The 24,450-nt window shown below is 45.6% G+C and overlaps 1 protein-coding gene across 1 annotated transcript; it reads left to right on the forward strand.

The window, feature by feature from the left end:
- LOC311128008 (retinal dehydrogenase 2-like) lies at nucleotides 1-23,818 on the forward strand. Its single transcript, XM_084159937.1, has 13 exons — nucleotides 1-178; nucleotides 9,549-9,653; nucleotides 10,137-10,277; nucleotides 13,788-13,917; nucleotides 15,351-15,412; nucleotides 16,341-16,469; nucleotides 16,742-16,855; nucleotides 19,892-19,994; nucleotides 21,236-21,420; nucleotides 21,746-21,910; nucleotides 22,144-22,301; nucleotides 22,546-22,620; nucleotides 22,820-23,818. Exons 1-13 carry the CDS (start codon nucleotides 56-58, stop codon nucleotides 22,890-22,892), a joined length of 1,563 nt encoding a protein of 520 aa, XP_084016063.1. The 5' UTR covers nucleotides 1-55; the 3' UTR covers nucleotides 22,893-23,818.
- The last annotated feature ends 632 nt before the right edge of the window (nucleotides 23,819-24,450 follow it).

Here is a 24,450-nt window from a genome sequence, read left to right on the forward strand (position 1 = left end):
AATCAGTAGAAAAAAACGAAGACGCATCTGCAACAGACACACCGAGGCAGGCGCGATGACTTCCAGTAAAATCGAACTCCCTGGTGAAGTGAAGACCGATGCTGATGCCGCTGCGCTCATGGCATCTCTCCAGATGATGCCCTCGCCGGTGCCCAACGCGGAGATCAAGTACACCAAGGTCTGTGAAACAACATAACATTTTACTCCGAGTCACATTTATGTTCAATGTATCATATATCTTCTCTTATGCAGAATATATTTTTCCCCCGAATGGTATTTGTCTGTAGATGATAGATAGCGCACACTTTTAAATGTGTGGAACTGTCCAATTTAGCCAATGTCTTTGCGCACAGTACAGGTGATTGAGTCAGGTTTAAAATGTTAATTCAAGTTCTGGATTTGCCGTCGTAAAATTGGTTTAAGATCTTTGCTCACATTCATTGCTCAACTCATAGAATACAGCTCATCAACATGTGGCATACAGTCTGTGCGAAACTTTTCTAAAAGTTATCACATACGGCCACATCGAGTGTCATTTCCAAGATATGTTTGAATGATTAACAGTGTTGCCAACATAATTATATTGCACAGGTGGTTTTTATTTCACTTTTATATTCACCGTGACTCAAATAGTCTGTATGTCATCTGCAGTGGCTACAATGAATAGTATTTATCACAGGTGACAGCAGTCATTTAGTGAAGGTCAGCATTCTTTCAGATAGAATGTTGTCGTTACGCAATTCCGTCCAGATAGAATAAACGTCCCTTAACCTGCCGTTATGTGATTGATAATAATCGCATGTTATTAACCAGTTATTGATTAGAAACATGATTCCCAGGTATCTTATATCACTTGCATAAAATTAGAAAAAATACGTTGTTGCTGTGATGAGTGTAGATTCATTCACACCTGTGATTTCAAAAGACGATTACATTGAAAATGTTCACTTTGGAAGATAATTTTGTTGTTGTAAAAATCCATGGTTTGGTCTGATATACATTTGATAGCCATATTATCATATTTGATCTTAAGTGTGTTTTTTTCGTTTCAAAATATGTATTTAAACTAATTGTATTCAACCATATCAAAGCTTGAGCGTAAAATGAGGAGGGTCTTGGTTTCTTTGCAGCGTAAGAAGCAATTTAACTTGTTTCAGAACCCCTTACGCATGCTGTAAATTCTATTAATTTCACTGTGATTCAGAATAAATTATTAGATTCACAGAATTAATTGCAAAGTGTTTGTGCTCTAGTCCATTATTGTCCTTAGAAGACTGCGTGAGCCTTCTGACCTCATGCAAAATTACGCAAGAACACTCTATGAAATGTGAAGAGTCTAATATTTCCTACATATTTTATTTTTATGTGTAGGCTATAGCCTAACAACTGTCTTTGAAGGGTATTTTAATAGATTTTTGTGCATTACACTTGTGGTTGGTTATTATGGGCGCTATGGGCGTTTAATTAGGCCTACACAGCAATAGACTGATTATATCAGGAATCAGACTCCAAGGGCTTCCTCTGAAAGTGTCATGTTTTGGTCATTATCAACTTTGTTTACACATTTTAATTTGGACAACTACATTAATGAGAATAATATAGGCCCAGTGATGTCAGTATAGGCCCAGTGATGTCAGTATAGGCCCAGTGATGTCAGTATAGGCCCAGTGATGTCAGTATAGGCCCAGTATAGGATATTTCTCAACTCCCCTTTACTCAATGCTGATATACGTTTAATCAAATCAGTAGGACCTGACTACTAGTCACCATCCAAACATGTATAATATGTGGCTGTTTGTCTGTTTGCTGTAGCATGGTTCCTTCTGCAGTTTGAAATCCAATGCTTTTATTGCCATGAGTGAGAGTAAAGGGCACGTCTTATTGAGGAGAGCTCCATAACAGCACAATATGTAAGTACAGTGTTGTAATCAGTGTTAGCCGCACACCTCGTTGTTGTAAGTGCAAAGGGCACTTCACTGAGGCAACAAGCAACTTACAGTGGTCTACTCGCCATAAGAGGAGAGCTGGTTTTGCATGCCTGCCTTATGTGCACAGTCATGCTATCAGCTCTCCTTCCCTCTCTCCCGCTCACTCTACCTCCCTCATGCTTAGTATTATTTAAAAGAATGCACGCAAAGGGTTGAGTGTATAGGACAAACTTTAGGGAGCACAGGCCTTGGTGAATTAACCCCCAGGAATTTGAATCATCCAGTCCCTGTTGGTTTGGTGGACATGGGGGGCAGGAGAACTCTGATTTATGGGCACCCCTGACGCAGGCTCTCCTCTCCTCACACCCTGTTCATGTTCTATCCACCCCACCACCTGCCTGCCAGGGGGAGAATGAACACTGTGAGCAGAGTCTATAGCTAGGAGAGATCTGGCCTTCAGGACTGTGGACACATGCTCTCTGTGTAGCCCTACACACTCTTCCACTCCTTGTAGGCTAGTTGTGTGATGTGCCTCTGCCTTTTACAGCCAGACGTCCAGTAGAGAGTTGAGAATGAACACGCTTGTAACGCTGCTCCTTACACTCCGGTTTAGAATTGTTTCCTTGGTCTCACATGAGTTTGAGCCTGTTGATGTTTTTTCTACTTACTGTAAAACATGATAATTGATATTATATTATTATATTATTATTATATTATTATATTATAAGTGAATATGAATACAGTTTGAGATAGTCACCATGTACATGCATTTTTTTCAGTCAACAGTATGTTTTGCACATGAAGGTTACCAATAGTGTGTCCCTGAAGATATGCCCATAGTATGTTTAGTACCAACAGTGACTGTAGAGAGGTGTGAGCTAGAGAGGTGTTATCGCCATAGACGCTTTGCCCCATGTCCCTTTCACTGAGCCATGAACTGTTTGCCCTCAAAGAGACATTTGTGTGAATGTGTCAGTTAAGCTATCTCCCTCCCTGCGTGGGATTGTGCAGATCAGTGAGACTTTGGAAGGTCTGCTCAGGTCTCCCTTAGCTTTGTTATAAAAAAATCTCACTTTTTTCACACCCCCGTTCTCCTGTAGCTACAGCCGTAAAAAGAGGGTGCTTGGGTCTCGGTTCCTCCATCCACCCTACCCCCACTTCACCATAGCTTGTGGCCTGAAACCAGCTGGGTAGTAAGCTAGTATAAAAACATAGCTTTTGAATGGTCACAGGAGAGTCGGCTTGAGAGCTCTCCGTCTGTGAGGTAGTCCGCAGGGCTGATAGCACCACGAAGGAAGCCATAAATTAGCCTACCCTGATGGGCATTTATTGATGATTTTAGCTTTTTGCAGAGCTGGGAGAGAGAGGAGAAGGAGAAACTGTGTGGTGTATAGCTAATGAATGGAGACAGAGCCAGTGTTCTCAGGGTTTTAGTGGGTGATTTCTCTGGCCAGGGTGGCTTCTCACACCGCTCAATGATTAGGAGTCGTTAAACCAGACACCTAGAAGAATAAATCTTTAGAGATGGAGGGAAGGAGCATTTCTGGCACATTCTCCTTCAAGTTGTTGAGAGAGACACCTGGAAATGCAAAGTTGAGTTCACAAAATGTGTTTGAATTGATACTTAGTGTGTATGACACTGAATAATGTTTGAGCGGCCAAGGTATATACATTTTTTATCTAATTGTTTACTATAAAACTGTTATGCAGGGATTCCTCATTGTCAGTAGGACAGAAGTAACTGCATTTAATGGTAAACTGGAGTCACTGTAGCACGGTTGTAGTTTAGTGTACTGATACAGATGTAGGATTTGAGCCAGTTTGCTACAGCAGGAAAATAATCCTGCAGCAACAGGACATGTGAATTATTATGTGGATTATAATTCATGGACATTTTTGTAGGGGTTGGTATATTTTTCGTAAGGGAAAATCAAGTCTGAAATTTCAAAGTGGATATTACAAACTTCAGAAGCCTTTCTAAACCTCAAATACACCACAAGTTTTACATTTCCTGCATTGAAGTTCTCCTGGAACAGGGTGCTCAAATTAATATCCTACACCTGTAAACATACATAGACTGTGGGGAATGAGGACTTTAAATCAGTGAATCCTGACACAGGAATTTGGGCCGTAATCCAAATAGGGTTTAATTTTCAACTGTGTCAAATGCAGTGAAAACAGGAAGAGCTATGCGTATGCAACCATCACAATGTTCAAACATACCAGACTTTAACTAGACGCAGTTGCCTTGCTCATTATATAGCTTCCCAATGTAAATAATGGCTTTTATTTTCCAGATTGACTTACGCTAACTGTTGTTGTTGTTTTTCATTGTGCAATTGCTGCCACTTTTGGCCCTAATAGGAACATATAACCTGTCTATTGAAGCGAGGAAGGGTTTTGTAAACTAATCTGTGAGGAGAAGTCCAGTCAGTCAATCAGTGTGGATGAATGAAAGAGGCCCCATCAATCCGTCACTGATTGAGATAGTACAGATGAAGGCTGGGGCTCCCCAATGCTAGGTGCTGTCCACTGGGGTGTAAATTATGGGCCTGTCTCACAGTGTGGGTCAGTGCCCTGCCTTGCCAGAGCCTGACCTGCACTTCTGGAGTTTTCCACTTCAAAACCGCCATCTTACTGCGATGAACATCAAACAAACCCCAAGGTAGAGGATACTGGGAGCCTGAATGATTTATCACAACTAGCACAGTGAGCGTTCTCTATTTCTTCTTCTCTCTCTCCCATTCCCTCTTTTTCTCGTTTCACACTCTCCCCCCTTCTTTCTCTCAGACGCACGGTCACAAACTCAGTTATACACATCCCTGGTTGTGACTGGGTGAGCTTGCGCTACCATGAATGTCCGTCGGTGTGAAATGGCTGTTTGTGCAGTGAGTGTAAATTATCGTCTGAGCAGAGGCGTCAACATCGCATTGCCTGTCTCTTAATCACTCTTTAAGGAAGACCGGTGACAGGGAGGTTATCCCATTAACTTCTATACCTTAAGTCTTCAGGCCGGTTGACATGGAACGTGTAAATCCTTATGGTGTCATTGTGAAAAACTGCTGGCTCCATAAATCCTCTGATATCCATAAAAAAACTCTCCTCTCTAGAGAGTCTTAGATACACAGAGAGCAGCAGTCTGCCAGACATTAAGTCACAGTCACCAAGGCCCAAGTCACCCCTTATCACTAGTGGATCACTTTAAGATGTAGTTATATTCTACCCAGATTAAATGTATTTGTGTTATTTCTCCCACTGACAGAATGTAGTGTAAGAATAGAATATTAGATTCTTACACCAATGTAATCATTTAATCATTTGAACCCTTAGAAAAGTATGGTTAAATATTTCAGTCTTAAAGGCTTATGTCTTTATGAAAATCTGGGATTTGATATCCATAATATTATTTTATGAAATTAGGCTATTTCTTTAACGCATATATTTATTTCATTAGGATAAATGTTATGTTTGAAATCTGCACAGATGATAAAGCTGATTGAAAGACAAACTCAGTGTACCTCAGTGAAAGCGTCAATCTCAGACTCTGTAGACATTGGCACCACATGGTGGCTTAGAAGAGGCTGTGCTGCCCAACTCCAACTCCCGCATGTTTCATCCATTTGAACAAATGACAATTCATATTCAAACACAGTTTCTTATTGAATTTCTGTTTCTCGCGTTAAGGAGTGAGGGGGAACAGATTCAACTTTCTCACCACACACACAGTCAAGACAAAGATGTTTGCCAGTCGGTGACAGCGGGGTCGTCCCCTCAACACCCAGGAGAGCAGGGTGGCATTGTCTCCGGGTGTGTGAATGGAAAACATGAAGGTTCTATGGTGTCAGGTGGACTGGGGAAAAAACACCAACTGGGCTCCAGTTTCACATGCTCTCCCCTCGCTTGTAACAGTAGTAATTATAAATGTCTTGAAACAGATCCAGAAAACAGAATGGAAATAGAGGTCCTGTGATAGGAAAGGATATGAAACTTCCTGTGCAGACAAGAGCTGCAGGTGCCCTGATCGGGATCCGTCTGGCTGTGGAATCTTGGCCTGTTGTGTATAAACATATATGTATGTTTTTTACTCTCTCCTGCCTCCCGAAAATGGACGAGAAATGAGTGCCATTAAATATTCCTTAAGCGTGTGAGCCATGAGAAGACGCTAGAGGCCAAACAGATGTTGTGCTGGCTGCAGTGAGTACTTTGGCATCCCCTGCCTGCCCTCACTCCCTAGTGCAGTTGTGGAGCAGCCTCCAGAGAGAGCACAGTGGCAGATGAGAAATGGATCAGCAGGACTGCTCCTTGAATTCACTGAATGGATGGAACATTACTCTTTAGTTTCTCAATGTCTTCTGATTGCACATGTATTCCCAGGGGTCTCCCCTATATTTCTACCTTTTGCTCGGTCGAGATGATAACCACCTAGTCCCATTGCATTGAGAGCATGTCGTACATAAGCAGAGTGTATTTTGATAGTGACATTTTGAGCCCTTTATAGTGAACAATAGAGCCACACTGATGTGATCAGAAACGTGTATTCTGTAGCCTTATGCTCATCGTTGGCTTCAGGCGTGCATGTTTCATCATTTCATCAGCCAAACAGACAAGTACTGTCAGCACTGTGAGATTGACAGTTTTAACAGAAAAACATTGGGGGTTGCTAAATGTTTGCAGCTGTCCTGTGGCCCATGCATAAAGTGATGACCTATCTGCAGATTGTCCAGTTCCCATCCATGCCAGGCAGCTCTCTCTCTCTCTGTGTTGTAGGAGGATCAGATGTCACGGCTGCACCGGGAGCACAAACTCTGCCAACTTTCTGTAATACCAAAATGGCCTGCGTGTTTACCAAATAATAAGAAACCACACAGCTTGAAGCATTTCCTCGTGAACACAAATCGATTGGTTTCATTCAGTGTCAAGGTTCTGTGCATTTTTAGCAGTTGTCTGTATGTTGGTGTACTGTGAGCAGTCTGGGTCCCACCACTTGTTTTCTTTCCTAGTTGCACAATAAACACAACATATAACTTTCTCATGTCAGTTATCATCTTAAAACAGGCTTTGGGACTGACATACCAGTTTTTTTTCTTCATTTTGCTAGACATTATTGGGTTAAGACATGGTCAGTTTATTTATAATGGCTTATTATCAAAGGCAGTGAGTACTTATATGGAGATAATGATTTCTATACAAATGAAACCGCCATGTGTGGTGAGAGCAAGGACACCACGGGGGGATGGGAAAACCAAAAAGAAAACACATCATTTCAAAATTTGCACTTTTGCACTTGAGTTTCCATCCTTGTTTTTTCCCCTTTGTTTCTAAATGAACCTAAAAGCAATTTTAAGAAACCTTGAGAGTTGATTTAGTGTGCAGCCTTGTCGTGTTAATCAACTCTCTGAATGGGACGAGACAAAAGTCTAACAGCCCCCTGAGCCCCGAGAGGGCCGAGCCAAACGGTGGCTGATGGTTGTCCTTTTCTAGCCATGATTTAGATGGCGGCCTGGTCCACTGTTCCCCTGTTTTATCCCCTCTCCTTCGGCGGTGCCTTGTGAGAGGGGTTACGCCGTGCATAAAGCTACCCACCGACTGCATTCTTGCTCAGACTGTCGGGGCTGTCAGGGGGCTCCCTTGATTTAGGGCGTTCCACTACAGTGGCCCCTATAAATTTAAAAACTAATTCCGTGCTCTATAGGGCTTTCTGTTTTTGTAGCAGGCCCTCAGCTCCTCGTCGTCACTGACACTTTTATGAAGTGCTCTTAATGAGAGTCAGATTAAAGGTGGCCCCCGATGGAAGGCGCCTGAGAACACTCGGCTTGGATGGGCTGGGAGAGAGCCCACTGAGAAGGCTGGGCTGTGGCTGAGAGAGAGCCCACTGGGGGCCTGTGTCGATTCTGCTGTCTGAAATGGCTGTGGGCCCACTTTGTGTGTTGTGCTGTGATGTGTTGGATGAGGACCCTCAGTGGGCCTGTTTCTATCTGTTGTCTGTGTGGGGAAGCGTTCAGGGCAGGCTAATACAGATCAATGAAGTGGTAAACAAGGCTGTATGGTATGGCCCGCAGAGTGGTACAGGCAGATACCGAACACCTAAAACACTCAAACATGAGTTATTCATGTGCAAGGTTCTTCTTGTAAAGCAGCCAACTGCAGGAGAGAGTGTGTGGGAGGGAGTGGGGGTGATGTCTGTGTGCTGAGTCTTGAATCGTTTCCAAGTGCGCTGGCATTTTATACCTGCCCTAAAGTAAACACTCCTCACAGTTTACAGCCAATTAAATTGTACTTAAGCCTCTAAGTTTACGTTGGTAAACATGTTGGAGCGCTAGAGAGGCCTAGGCCAGCAGGACACTTGAACCCTGCTTTCAGTTCTGCTCTCAGTGAATCTTTTCTCCCTCTCAAATAAAAGTATGGTAAGAGCACATGTGTATACAGGAGGATTTAAGCCAGCAGATGTTTTCTTAACACCCCATCTATCAGACAGACTGACATCAATTAAAAACAGTGTCTGAGGAGTCGCTGTGATAGACCCAAACATGTCAATAAGCCAACGGGACTGAGACATCTTCTATTTACCCTAGTCTTACATAAGACATCCGTCACATTTGTATGATGAAACCACACCTTGCATCTTGGGTCAGTTTGTAAGGGGGCTTTAAAAAAAGCTCAGATGACTCTGTTATTAAACACATTCACTCAGGCCAATTCCTTGAGATATGTCCCATTTCAGTTATTTGTCTAAACATTTATTTTTCTTTGGGTCTTTATCGAGCTTGAAAAGAGTCAGTTTGGAATCCCAGGTGGTTGTTTAACGGACGGCTTGCTTTAACGTATCACAGAAACCAAGTGTGGCCTGTGTTTTATGATCTCATAAACGAGCAGCGGTGTTGTGAAACGTGTGTCTCTCTCTATCTCTCTGTGTGTGTGTGTGTGTGTGTATGTGTATGTGTGGGTGTGTGCGTGTATGAGTGTGTGTGAGAGAGTGAGGGGGTGTCTGGTGTCTGATAGGGATTTATCTCTCCCCCACCTCTTTGTCTGGATGTTGGAGTACTCCCCAGAGAGCCATGCCGGGCAGGCAGGAATCTCTGTCCACATTTCCACAGATTCTTCCCCCTCCCTCCCTCCCTCCCTCTCTCCCTCCCTCTCTCCCTCCTTTACACAATAACTGAGAGGCACTAGTAGGAGCCAGGCTCCACTCACACTAGACTGTTTTTTCAGGAACTACCATTAGTTAGATTATTGGTTTATTTGCACCACGGTAACATGTGATAAAACAAATCATTTTTATTAAATAATATAACACACAATGCCAATGATCCACTTTGGACATCAACATTCCAATTATGCTCCCTCTCAAACAGATCCCAATAATCTAATCATAAAACACATCATGGTTTTTAACAGCACATTTCTTATTTGATCAGGTAAATACTTCTGTCTTGATTGAGCATTTGTGTGTTGAGGAAACTGCACATGTAAAATGTTATACCAGGGCCCCTGTGCCTCTTTAAAGCAGGAATGGCTGAATGGGCTCTGAAGAGAAACAGAGCTGCTCCTAGAACCATACTTCCCCTCTCACATGGGCCTCTCCATCCTGTGTACTGAATGCTGCATCTTTTCTCCCTGCAGATTTTCATCAACAATGAGTGGCAAGACTCTGTGAGCGGAAAGACCTTCCCAGTCTACAACCCCGCCAACGGAGAGCAGATCTGTGAGGTCCAAGAAGCAGAGAAGGTAGTGTAGAAAATAAAAACAAATCTGTAGTTCCCCATTTCTTATATTTTCAGAAATGAAAACACGCTTATTTTCCCTTGGAGTGTTTGAGGATTAGATGTTTGTTAGACAGAGCTGCGCTTGGGTTTTCCACAACTGTTTCCTACCACCTCTGCGCTGGCATCGTCTCCTTCATGCATTGTCCATGTGTGAGTTATGTGTCCAAAAAATAAGGAAAGCAAACGGGGAGTGGAGATTAGTCTAATGTGGTTTGGTTCTCTGGCTCGGCTGTTCCTTCTCTCCTTCCCTAAATCAGCACCTCTGTGTGGAATAACTGAACAAGCCTTAAACATGCTAATGGAAGATCCATTAAGAATCATTCGGAATAGACAGACACATTTTATTTGTCTCAGTGGAGGTGGAGACACACCTGTGTACTGGATACGGTTTCTCTCTTTCTCTATCTCAGGCTGATTCAATCATTAATCCGTTTTTCTTCTACAGGCTGATGTGGACAAGGCGGTGCAGGCGGCCCGGCTGGCCTTCACCCTGGGTTCAGTGTGGCGGAGGATGGACGCGTCAGAAAGGGGTAGACTGCTGGCTAAACTGGCTGACCTGGTGGAGAGGGACAGCGCCTATCTAGCAGTGAGTCTACCACAGTGCTCAAAGTCCAGATCCCGGACTTCTTCGTTTTAGCAACATGCTCAAAGAGACATACACTATATACACTTCAAATTAGTGGATTCGGCTATTTCAGCCACACCCGTTGCTGACAGATGTATAAAATCGAGCACACGGCCATGCAATCTCCATAGACAAACATTGGCAGTAGAATGGCCTTACTGAAGAGCTCAGTGACTTTCAACGTGGCACCGTCATAGGTGGCACCTTTCCAACAAGTCAGTTCGTCAACTTTCTGCCCTGCTAGAGCTGCCCTGGTCAACTGTAAGTGCTGTTATTGTGAAGTGAAAACGTCTAGGAGCAACAACGGCTCAGCCGCGAAGTGGTAGGCCACACAAGCTCACAGAACGGGACCGACAGCACAAGAACTGTACGTCGGTGTCACGATCGTCGTTACAGGAAGCGGACCAAAGCGCAGCGTGTTGCACGAACATGATGCTTTATTTAATTAAAGCGAAACACGAAAACAACAAAACAAATAACGATTCGTGAAGTCCACAGTGACAAATACTGACTAGGAACAAAAACCCACAAACACAAGGTGAAAACAGACAGTTTAAATATGGCTCCCAATCAGAGACAACGAGCCAACAGCTGACACTCGTTACCTCTGATTGGGAGTCACTCAAACAAAGAAATACAACAACCCAACCAAGAAATAGAACACAAAGAAACGAACACACCCTGGCTCAACATACAGAGTCCCGGAGCCAGAGCGTGACAGTACCCCCCCCTAAAGGCGCGGACTGCGACCGCGCCTCAACAAAACCCAAACAGGGGAGGGCTGGGTGGGCATTCCTTCTCGGAGGCGGCTCCGGCTCCGGGCTTGACCACCACCCTTCCATAATCCCCCCGTAGCGCCCCTGGTCCGGTCTGACCCCGCTGGCTGGATCTGGACTGGACATCGACGGAGCGGATTGCTTCAGCTCCGTTGTGGAGCAGCTGACCGGTACCTGATCAGGCACCGGACTGACGACGCGCACCCCTGGCTTGGCGCGTGAGGCAGGAACGGACCGGAACTGGCTGACGATGCGCACCCCTGGCCTGGTGCGTGGAGCAGTAACGGACCGGACCGGGCTGACGATACGCACCCCTGGCTTGGTGCGTGGAGCCGGAATGGGCCTCACCAGGCTGACGACTCGCATCCCTGGCTTGGTGCGAGTAGCAGGAATGGGCCGAACCAGGCTGACGACTCGCACCCCTGGCTTGGTGCGAGTAGCAGGAACCGACCGGGTCGGGCTGGCGACGCGCACCGTAGGTTTGGTGCGAGTGGCAGGAACAGGCCGGACCGGGCTGGCGACGCACCCCGTAGGCTTGGTGCGTGGAGCAGGGATCGGCCGGGCTGGGCTGGCGACGCACCCCGTAGGCTTGGTGCGTGGAGCAGGGACAGGCCGGGCTGGGCTGGCGACGCACACCGTGGGCTTGGTGCGTGGAACAGGGACCGGCCGGGCTGGGCTGGCGACGCACACCGTAGGCTTGGTACGGAGAGCAGGAATGGACCGGACCGTACTGGGGACACACACCACTGGCCCTACATCGGGATCTGGAACGGGCCGGACCGGACTGGTAACACACCCCAGTACCTCTCGCCGTGCCTCTCCACCTTCCATCCCCTCTTCGACCAGTGGCCCCCGTAACCTGGCGGCCTCCTCTGGCAACCCGCTGGGCCGCTCCATCGCGGCCTCCTGCTGCCCCGACGTCGTGAGCCCCCCCCTAAAAATTTTCTGGGGGTCTCTCCTCCCCGTGGGCCAGGCCTCCATCATTCTCGCCCACCTCTCGCTCCTCTGTCTCCAACCCTCGTCACTCAGCTCCTCAACTCGCTGCTTGGTCCAGTTGTGGTGGGTTTTTCTGTCACGATCGTCGTTACAGGAAGCGGACCAAAGCGCAGCGTGTTGCACGAACATTATGCTTTATTTAATTAAAGCGAAATACGAAAACAACAAAACAAATAACGATTCGTGAAGTCCACAGTGACAAATACTGACTAGGAACAAAAACCCACAAACACAAGGTGAAAACAGACAGTTTAAATATGGCTCCCAATCAGAGACAACGAGCCAACAGCTGACACTCGTTACCTCTGATTGGGAGTCACTCAAACAAAGAAATACAACAACCCAACCAAGAAACAGAACACAAAGAAACGAACACACCCTGGCTCAACATACAGAGTCCCGGAGCCAGAGCGTGACAGTCGGGAGCTTCATTAAATGGGTTTCCATGGCCAAGCAGCGCACACAAGCCTAAGATCACCATGTGCAATGCCAAGCGTCGGCTGGAGTGGTGTAAAGCTCTCCGCCATTGGACACTGAAGCAGTGGAAACGCGTTCTCTGGAGTAATGAATCAAGCTTCACCATCTGGCAGTCCGACGGATTAATCTGGGTTTGGCGGATGCCAGGAGAACGCTACCTGACCCAATGCATAGTGGCAACTGTAAAGTTTGGTGGAGGAGGAATAATGGTCTGGGGCTGTTTTTCATGGTTCGGGCTATGCCCCTTGGTTCCAGTGAAGGGAAATCAACGCTACAGCATACAATGACATTCTAGACGATTCTGTGCTTCCAACCTTGTGGCAACAGTTTGGGGAAGGTCCTTTCCTGTTTCAGCATGACAATGCCCCCGTGCACAAAGCGAGGTCCATACAGAAATGTTTTGTCGAGATCGGTGTGGAAGAACTTGACTGGCCTGTACAGAGTCCTGACCTCAGCCCCATCGAACACCTTTGGGATGAAATGGAACGCCGACTGCGAGCCAGGCCTAATCGCCCAACATCAGTGCCCGACCTCACTAATGCTCTTGTGGCTGAATGGAAGCAGGTCCCCACAGCAATGTTCCAACATCTAGTGTAAAGCCTTCCCAGAAGAGTGGAGGCTGTTATAGCAGCAAAGGGGGGACCAACTCCATATTAATGCCCATGATTTTGGAATGAGCTCTTCAACATGCAGCTGTCCACATACTTTTGGTCATGTAGTGTACCATGGAAGATCAGAGAAGGATCTTCATAGTACCAGTTCCCCTTAAAATATAAAGTTTGACTGTTTTTACTGTAGATAATGACAACAATAAGTTGTATATTTTAGGCGCCTTTCTAGACATCCTATGTCACTTTACATTAAAATAGATGTCTTCAATTTAAAGGACATGCATATGATTCCAATAATTAATGTAAAAAAACAGATTTCAAACAAAAGTATGGTGACAGAGAAATGTCAAAACAAGGGGACTGTTTTAAAAGATGCCGGAGAAAAGCACTACGTTTTGGCCCATGTGGTTATAATAGTGTTAAATCAACCTAATAACCCTAAGACTTAAAGGATGATTTATAACTTATAGGCACTGTAGCATGATGTTATTTTATTATCATGTTTCACCCCGGAGATAATGTTAAGACACACTGTTTCTTGGAAAAAATTTAAAGACAAAGATTGTGTTTTAATATATATTTCTCCCCCCCCCCCCCTCCTTTCTCTCCAGACTATAGAGTCCATGGACAGTGGGAAGCCTTTCCTGCCCACCCTGTTTGTGGACCTCCAGGGAACCATAAAGACGCTCAGATACTATGCTGGATACGCAGACAAGATCCATGGAACGTCCATTCCAATGGGTAAGTCCATTCCAACTCAGTCTTCCTAACACTGGGTTATGTAGCGAAACGCACATTGAATTCTTATAGTTCTCTCTTCAATTTCAACAAACTAAAACCCAGGCAGAATGTTACAGGTCAGAGGTATGTGGTGGATGCCAGTGCCAGGTGGAGGAGTCCTGTGAAGATTACTAGTTAGCTAGCAGCAGATAAGCGGAGCAGCAGGCTTCTCTTTGGGGGCCTGCAGGACAGGAGATGAGCTGTGTTGAGGGCACAGAGGTGATGTGAGGGTAAACATGGCTGCTCCCTGGCCAGTTATAAATCTGAACCTTAATGGTCGCCCTCCTGTTGAGACTGCCACCAGTGGAGCCCAGTGACAGGACTGAAGTGCAAGGACCGCTGGCTGTTCTGGCTAATTTAGCCATTTGAAAGCGCCGCAACGGGGAGTCTATTGGAGTTAGGACAGCCACTCCCCAGCTTTGTCATAGAGCAGCCGTCAGCTGGGAGAGGGGTTGGGTGGGTTGGGGTGGTGTGGTGTTGGGGTAGTAGTTGGTTCTCAGGGATCCACCTGAGGACCAGATGGGGTCTGCTCACTGAGGGCCTGGCATCAGGGAGTCTATATAAGTCATCCACACTCTTTTAACAGGCATGTTAAGTCATTGTTTAGAAACCAAGAAAACAGAGGACCTACGAAAGCAGTACTAGTACTGACAACCTCCTGAGACTAGCACTGTGGTCTGGTAAAATGTCGCTCTTCAAGCCCCTCCTGTGTTTCTTCACCAAACCCAGCCAGTCCTCAGCTTGTTCCGGGTTTGGCTTTAGCACTATTCCAATGTGAAGTAGTGTTACAGAGCAAACAAACAGAGCTGTTTCTGTGGCCTGGATGATGTTGAGTTGTTCTTATCTTGGCCACCAGGGAAGATGAAGCACTTGGCCAGTCCACCCTTTGGCCTTAGTTCCAGGTCCAAGCTCCTCCTCCTCCTCCTCTCTGGCTGCAATGTTTCATCAGCTGAAGCCTTAGCCATCCTGTTCTCATGAACATCACATAACTCTATTGTAATAAACACTGTTCAGTTTTCTTCCACTAAATAGCGATTGTTTTTACTACTGTTGTAGGGAACGAATAAACATGGCACACCCTCAACAAGTATCTTCCTTTACTCTGGCAATGTAAAAGGAATGAAAATCTCCTTCCAATTTAACACCCAATGCTTTCTCCTGACTTTAAACAGAGTCACACGTATAATTTTGCTCAATGTACTGTAACAAAATAATGGTGCTGTGTGATGTATTGTCAAGATGAATTGTGTTGGTCAAAAGCACAACAAGGACACCTGGTGTTTTGATGTGTCATCCGGTCACTGCTCTGCAAATGTCTTATACATGCTCCTTTCCCCAAACCCAACTAGAGCAGAGGATACTAACAACCCTTGTACTTGTGTGTTCCTCTACAGATGGAGACTATCTTACGTTCACTAGACACGAGCCCATCGGAGTGTGTGGACAGATCATCCCTGTGAGTGTTCCAGTTTGTTTTCTATTCAGATGGTTAATCTCAGAGGACAAATGAAACAGTCCCTCTCCCACATCTGCAAAGCTTCCCACTCAATATGGAAAGAGAGGTGGATAGAAGGAAAGGTGTTGGGATGGTGGTGGTTGTGAGGTCTGGGACAGAGTCAGCCCCTTTGTTAAAACACATTGTGCAGGTTCCTGGAAGCCTCTGACGTGCTTATCAGTGAGTGTATATTTGGGTAAATCTGTTGGCAGGCCGAGAAAGAGACTGTTCCAGGTCAGTGTAAGCTCAGAGAGGGGAGGAGGTGGGAGGGGGAGAGAGAGAGAGAGAGAGAGAGAGAGAGAGAGAGAGAGAGAGAGAGAGAGAGAGAGAGAGAGAGAGAGAGAGAGAGAGAGAGAGAGAGAGGAGGAGGGGGAGGGGGAGGAATGAGGGAGAGAGCGAAAGAGAGCGGGGGGGGGGGGGGGGGGCACTATGAAAGAGACAAGGGACAGGAGGACAGAAGTAAGAACATAGCATTGATTGTGCAAGAGCTTGAGGAAGCGTGTGTGGGTCTGTGCTGAGGCCTACTGGGGTTCAGTGTAAAGTAGAAATAACACCGGCCTGTGTAGTACCATGACGCGCTCTAAGTACTGCACATGTTTTGCAATTTCCTTGTTTTCTCAGAGTGATGTGGGAAGAGAATAGATAGGGCGAGAGAACATTTCCTGTCATGACTATGTGAAAGTGAGAGTCTATGAGTGGGTAAACCACGGAATGTGTGGGAGAGCAGGGAGAGCAGTGACAATTTATTGGGTATGAGGGACCGCCCTTTGTCAAATGTCTGATGTCCTGTGTGTTTCTGTGTGTTTCTGTGTGTTTCTGTGTGTGTGTTTCTGTGTGTGTGTTTTTGTGTGTGTGTTTTTGTGTGTGTGGGGGGTGTTTGTGTCTACAGTGGAACTTCCCCCTGATGATGACTGCGTGGAAGCTAGGTCCAGCACTGGCCTGTGGGAACACGGTGGTCCTGAAGCCTGCTGAGCAGACCCCCCTCACCTGCCTGTACATCGGATCTCTGGTCAAAGAGGTACAGTACATCACAATCACCACAGTAACCCAATCAGTCCTTAGAGCCTCTTTATCCACATCCTCCATGTCTTCTCTCTGTGTTCGGCCTCTCCCCTTCTCTGAGTCAGTGTCTCTCTCTTGCCCCTTGTCTTTTTGATGTTCTGTCCATTCTCTCTGGTCTACTGGTAGGGAGGTTGGGTTGGGTCCGGATTCCCCCACACTGCCTGTGGTTTTGCTTGGCTCTCCTGTCCTCTCCTCTAAAGCTTGTTTCCTCTCATATTGTTTTGACAGGCCGGGTTTCCACCGGGAGTCGTCAATATTTTGCCAGGATTCGGGCCAACGGCAGGAGCTGCGATCGCTTCACACATGGGCATAGACAAAGTGGCTTTCACAGGATCAACTGAGGTAATTTCCCTGAACAAAATGATTGACGGATAATCCACCGTCCATATTGCTTTCTTTAGTGACACAGTGACCAACATGTGCAGAGCAGCAGAGATGGAGGGCTGTGTAATTAGGGGATATTGGGTTCCTGTATTGAAGTCTAAATGACAAACAAATGGGGGCTTACATAAGCTGCCTGCCCTGTCATTACTCCTCACCACAGGGGGATCAGAGGTGAGCAGTCTGCTGCAGGACTTTAGTACACACACATCTACACTGTGCACACACACACACACACACACACACACACACACACACACACACACACACACACACACACACAAACACATACATACATACATACACAGACATACAGAAGTACTCCTCCACCTTTCTCTGTTAACATCTCATGTCAGTATCACCCTGTCTCCTCTCTCTGTGGTAGACCAGTCACAGACAAACTGCTTCATAAATCAGTGTAATGACAACCTACTGCTGTACCTTACAGACATTGAGTTGTCTATCAGGTCCCTAGGAAAAACAGCCGCCTTCATAGACAGTGGAAAAAAGTTGATGGAAAACTAGGAATGATCAAGGGCACACCATGTTAGGCAGTGAGAATTAGGAGATGTTGTGGTTGTAATGCATTCCTCTGGCTTGTGTGATCAGTCAGAATGACAGCCAATTCCATTAATGTAGATCATTTTATAAACATCTGTTATTGCTAAATACAAATGTACCCCCTCAGTCAGTAAGAGCACATACAGTAATCTTAACATAATTATGAAGTGCCGTAAATCGATGGATTTTATATGTTTTGAAATGACCTGCGTATATATCACGTGTAAATGTCGTAAATGAAACAGGGTTCTGTAGTGTTTAGAGAAGCCCTAGAGTTTATAGTGTCTCTGCTTTGACTCTGGGGATTTGTTTGGAGAGAAAGGGAGGAGAGTGACTGTTTGTGTGGTATTCAGCATCCACCAACCCTGCTACGCATGTGCAGACATAATAGATTGCTATTGGTGATAAGGGGACAAACAGAAATGCGTAACCAAAGCAAACGCTCAAAATATGGAGAAAAATATTTATTTAAATGTTGTGGTTGAATCAAATCCAGGCCTTTATTGAGAATGAAGGGGATTTGTTTATTATACTTTTTTTGACGTAAATGTTGCAACATCTCAGTCAAGCACTGTAAGGATGACAACGATCCAGATGTCCAAATCATCTGAACTGTTATTAATGATAACCTGAATGGAGTAATAAAGTTAATGAGAGTGAATAGGGTTTCTATTGATCCTTAGAGAGTCCATTCATGCAGCCTGAACTTAAATCATTGAATCATTTGATCAATGCTCCATTACCTAACCAATGAACATCCACAGGGCCTTCTCTGCCATCACTTCACATGCTATCAGGCAGCACACACGTACTAGCCTTCCTCTTTTTTACCATCGGCGGTTACAGAACATTTCCCCAAAAAGTGGCCAGTTGTCTTTAACTGCTTTCTCTGTTGTTGTTTCCTGTGATCTGGAGTCAATTACAGAGTGGATGAAGCGCTGCTGTGAGAGAATGTAGATGCCCAGACAGTGAGTCACCTTGGGTCTCAGTCACACCGGGCGAGAGGGGACAGTGGACCCAGCATCCTCTGAGAGGCTGGAGGGGGTAGAGGGGTGGATGGGTAGAGGCTGGAGGGGTGGTGTGGTTTCAGGTGGTCATTGCGACAGCGGTGCCTCATTCTTGTACTCACACACACACGAAGCTGTGACTCTCCACAGTAGTGGCCCAAGTGGGAGCCAGCCCAGCGTGTTTCCTTTACACTTCAGTGAACGCACACTAACGTCATGTTAGTCAGCACCCCTTGAGCCTCGCCATCAAAGACAGCGACAGCCAGGACAGCTTTAGAGAGTGTGCTGCCTGCCTGCCTGCCAGAGGAAGGTTTGTCCTGCTGTCCCTATCACACAGCTGCTCTACCACTCTAACCAGAACACTCAGCAGGCTGCCCTGCTCATGTCCTAACACAGGGTAATGCAGTCTGGCATTATTGGGAAAGGGAGACATTCCAGCGTTAAACATTGTTTGTGCGAAGAGACGAGGCATCGCTCTTTTCCACTTGGGGGGCAGGGTGTCAGGGAGGGTCTCAGATTTGTTTTTCCCTCCTCCCTTGACTCCCTCTATCTTCTCCCAGCGCTGGTCTTCTCACTGTCTCCTGGAAAACTAAATAATATGTGTCAGTGACTCCTGGGTGGACAGGAAGTGTGCTTGTTAGTTTATGGTTATGAATACTGCTCGCTCACTTTCTCAGGCTTGTCTCTATGTAATGAGGGTATATCTCATCTCATGGTGTTGAGAAATAATGTTGGGGTCAATACAATACATCAGTATAATAAGAGCAGCTGGGCAGACTCAAATACTCGCAAGCGATTCATTTTCACAGAGAGCTCACGCCATGCATTACTAGAGAACCACAGTTTTTACACGTCTCCACTGTGTGAGTCTGGAGGGAGACGGGAAAGGGCTGTGGAATTCAGCAGTATTTGGATAATGGTGAGAGCAGCACTTTTGATGAGGGGGAAATTGTGAACAGAGAAGTCGAAAGGAAAGCTCCTGCTGCTGTTTGTTAAAAACTACCAACTCCTCAGATCATCCTCAGCATTCAGCGCTGCCAGCCAGGGCAGTGTAGGCCCACATCACACCAAACAGGCACCACTTTACCACTTTTCACAGTTAGGTAATTCAATGTGCCACAAGCCCAGGCTGCTGCTGCCACCACCACAACCTGTGGTTGCTTCTTCCTGAGCTTGATTAAACAAGAGATGCTGTTCACTGCTGAAACATCACTTTATTTTCCTACTGAAGCCTCCCAGAACCAGTAATAGATATTTCGGCTGTGTGTTTGGCACACTCGTGTTTCAGCGGGCCCAGTGGTGCGTCCCCTGTTTTGGGCCTAACCAACCTGCTAAGCTATTTAATGGCTGCATCCCATTTAGTGATCTGGCCACAGGTCGTCCTGTGTCTGCTTGAGTAAACTAAACCCAAGCCCTGTTTCCTCCCCAGGTCGGCAAGCTGATCCAAGTAGCAGCTGGGAAGAGTAATTTGAAGAGAGTAACGCTGGAGCTAGGAGGAAAGAATCCCAACATTATTTTTGCAGACGCTGATTGTAAGTTTGATGACACTGTCTTATTAGTTCCTCCCGTTTACCCATAGGTGGTCCTCCAGATGGACGCAGGTGTTCCCCATGTGGGGTCGCCTGATTTGAAAATGGGGTCGCGAGAGAAACGCTGAAATAAAATATGCACTAGATGTAAAAAACAGAGCCATTTCTGTTTTTTTCCTACAAATGTGGCTCTATCTTTTGAACCTTTAAAATATTATGGCCCCATCACTGTTTCCCTCTACAATGCCCACAAGCCATGCAGGTCTCATTAGAACAGAGTGGACAAGACCAGGCAATAAATCAGACTGGGGGAAAAGAACACCATCAATGATGATGTTCTTCTCTACACAGAAGATCATACAAAATGTGTGCCTGATGATCTTCTGAATTTCTCAACACCTTTCTGATGCATTTCAGTCATTTCAAACCATACTTCCTTTAGATTGAAATACTGTGAAAAGCACTGTCAGACTGTTTGTAATAGACTATCATAGCCCCAATTAACAAAGTAAACATTGGCAGTTGATTACATCACTTTATTTTTACATGGTGGGGTCGCGAAAATGTTTTGATATCAAAATGGGGTCGCGGGCCAAAAAAGTTTGCGAACCCCTGCCTTAAAGACATTGTCTTGATAGAGGGCTGAGGGGGGATTATTTACAATGTTTTGTCCAATAATTTAGTCTGACATGCAAAATGAGACAGTGGATGTGTCCACATGGAGTGAGAGCTCTGGCATCTTCAAAAGCTTCCGCTGGGCTTCACAGGGCTGTGAAAACCAATGGATGGATGGCTCTCATGTAAGCTCTAAGTGTCTCACAGAACTGGGGGTGCCGGGGCTTTCAAATGCTTTCAGCAGCCCCGAGAGGGGCTCCCCAAGGCCCGTAAATCAGGGGAATGGAACCTGCCCCGGCCGCCTGCATCAGCCGAGACCCATAAATCACTAGGCTCCGTTAACCCCTTGCGTGACACGGCAGGGGCCTGTCTCTCAGGTGTCAGATAGCAAATGCACAGCACAGAGAATAGCTGGACCGTGGTAGAAAACATTCTGACCATAATTGGAAAATACATTTTGTGCATGTGTAGTGTATGTGCATTAATGATATTCGTGTTTAATGAATGTAATTTATAAGAACCATATGGAATTTCAGCAACATTTTTCAATATGTTCTAATATACTACCACATACCGCTAAAATGAACTGTATACTGAGCCCCCCTCTTCCTCTTCTTCTTCTTCCTCAGTGGATCTGGCTGTGGAGCAGGCCCACCAGGGAGTGTTCTTCAATGCAGGCCAGTGCTGCACTGCAGGCTCTCGTATCTTCGTGGAAGAGCCCATCTATGAGGAGTTTGTGCGCAGGAGTGTGGAGAGGGCCAAGAGGAGGACAGTAGGAAGCCCCTTCGACCCCACCACAGAGCAGGGCCCACAGGTGAGGATGGAGGGCCATAGACCCTGCAAGGGAGGGAGGAGTCAAACAATACCCTCTATGTCAAAACATGTCAGTTATTGACTCAATATGTGCATGACCAAATATAATGTATTTTATTTACTGTATTTTAAATATTCACTTTTTTCCCTCTCCTCTCCTCTCCTCTCCTCTCCTCTCCTCTCCTCTCCTCTCCTCTCATCTCCTCTCCTCTCCTCTCCTCTCCTCTCCTCTCCTCTCCTCTCCTCTCCTCTCCTCTCCTCTCCTCTCCTCTCCTCTCCTCTCCTCTCCTCTCCTCTCCTCCCTCTCACCGTCTCGCTTACTCCAGATCAGCCAGGAGCAGCAGAGCCGTGTGCTGGAGTTTATTCAAAGTGGCATCAGTGAGGGAGCCAGGCTGGAGTGTGGAGGCAAAGCCCTGGGCCTGAAAGGATTCTTCATCGAGCCCACTGTCTTCTCCAATGTCAAGGATGACATGCGCATTGCAAAAGAGGAGGTACGATGATACACTGAATGACTGATACAAAGTGTGACTAAAACTCACAGTATGACTGGAACACAGTATGACTTTCCATGCCCTATGACTTTACGGAAGGTGGTTTCCAAATGAGTTAAAATGTCTACTAATGGCCTCGCCCCCCACATACTTAGTGGTGTGACTAAGCAAGGATGTCATCATGGAATGTTTCATCATGTCATCTTACACGTACTGCTGACTGTACACTCCAGATCTTTGGACCAGTTCAGCAGATCATGAAGTTCAAGACTATTGATGAGGTGATTGAGAGGGCCAACAACACAGAGTACGGACTGGTGGCAGCTGTGTTCACCAGCGATATCACCAAAGCCATGACCATCTCCACAGCCATGCAGGCTGGAACCGTCTGGTAAACCCTCTCATCATCATAGCTATCTATGTGTCCCTGGTTAACCCTATAGATCATATAAAAGGTTGACGCATACTACTGTAGCTGTTTACACGATAGCTCATACAGTATTCAACTACACTCCATTCAGCATGCTCTTAATTTAACCAGTCTTGACAGCATTACCATTCAACATTATACAATTATTAAACAAAGCAGAAGATTCAAAAGCTGATGTTTGATATATGTTTTGTGTATTTCTTAGGATAAACTGTTTCAATGCCCTGAGCACGCAGTGTCCATTTGGAGGATATAAAATGTCTGGTAACGGGCGTGAATTGTAAGTATTCTTTTCTGGTTCCTAGCCCACTGTCTGAAAGTGCATGACTAAAGCCAAGCAAGTATTCATGTAAACTGTGTACTTACAATAGAGAAAAGTTTGGTTGCAAAATATTCCCAAATGAAGCTTTGTACACAATAAGCTTGCTACAGTTCATTAGAAATGTGTTTAAACTGACATGGTGTGTGTGTGTTTGCAGGGGGGATTGTGGCCTGAAGGAATACTCAGAGGTGAAGACCATCACCATAAAGATCTCAGCCAAGAACTCCTAAGGCAGCCGGCCACACCACACGTAGTGGATGAGGACTTCCTCTGAGGCGCACCACTGACCCTCTGGCTGTCTATCTGTAGTGGTAAAACACACTGATCATCCCAACTAGCCATGACCATGGGCAACTAACTCTATTGGCTGTGAAAACTCCCTGCCCCCTCCTCTCCCTCACCTCCCATGGGCAGTCCTCACATCAACATCAGCTGTCTCCATCAGCCTGGTGTCCACCAGCGGTTTCAAGTTCACACCAAACCACCCACCTCCACCTCTCCTCCACCTACTGCCCTCACCCACCTCCTCCACTAACCACACTAAAGCACTCGGAGAGACGATGGGAGAGGCTACTCTGTTCACGTCCCCCCCAAAACCCCCCTAACCCCCAGGAGTTGGACACTCACCAGACTGAAGCACCGCACCTCCATCCCTGCTTTGCCCCATGTCAGCTAATCATTGTAGCGTGTTGGGAGGCAGTGTGGTCGTGTTGTGGGGTATCATTGTCAAACCTCATACTGTATGTTATTATGTATCATTGCGTTGATTTGCCAGGTAGCATTCATTGAAGCATATCAGCTCATTCCATGACCACTGAAGCTCTCAACCTCAGAAATGAATGGATGAGTCCATTGAAACTGTTAATTAGAATTTTTTATTGTTGATATCTAATTGTTCATGTTTTTATTTTAACTTTTACCACTTAACACTGTATGTCAGCGTATGACCAATGTAAACGTGAAAACAAAAATGGTTAACCTCTTAAAAGCATTTTAGTCATACCTGCTAAGAAGAGGAGTAATGTATTTTAATCATAATGTAAGTTTCTTATCGGTGTCCATTTATGTTCATGTTTATATAATTATGTACAATGAAATTATAAGATATAAAAAATGGACCATAGATTTTTTCAGTAAAACACTTTTTTTCTTTCATAAACCTGGCTCGGCTGTGTTTGTTTCAATGCCATGGGAAGTCATACTGTATATTGTGATATAGTGCAGTGTCACTTGCATCAAAGCTCAGTTTCCACATTCGTGTCCCAGCTATCTCTGCTCTGACATATTGCTCAGATATTTCATGAGGTCGCACAATTTACAGTTCCGTTCTGGCCAGAGATCTGAGGAGGGCAGACAGGGAGGGCCCCAAGTCTCGTTTCATATTTAACTATCAGCAGGACGAAGGCTGCTGTTGTAACTCATGGTGAAAAACAAGAGGAGTTTACTCTCTTAACGAGGCATCTGGTGCAAGCCTTTTGTAATGGCTGAGGAGGAAGACACTAAACTGCAACTGCAGTAACAGAGTTAACAGAGATGCTCTTCTGGTGATTGTTACAATGTCTTGAATATTAGTGTTTATCTTAACATTCATACCATGAAAAACAATGGTATATTTCTACATTATGCAGGCCTGAGGATAGAACACAAATAACAGGCCAATACATCTGGTAGGTCCCTCCATGCAGCTCCTGCACGGGAGCATTATAAACACTATGCTCTCTGGACATGTACACATATACATTTGCAAAAGATTTGCTATTTGATATGCCAAAGAACCAATGAAAATAA

Source organism: Coregonus lavaretus (assembly GCF_964263955.1).
Source record: "Coregonus lavaretus genome assembly, chromosome: 4".
Classification (NCBI taxonomy): Eukaryota; Metazoa; Chordata; class Actinopteri; order Salmoniformes; family Salmonidae; genus Coregonus; species Coregonus lavaretus.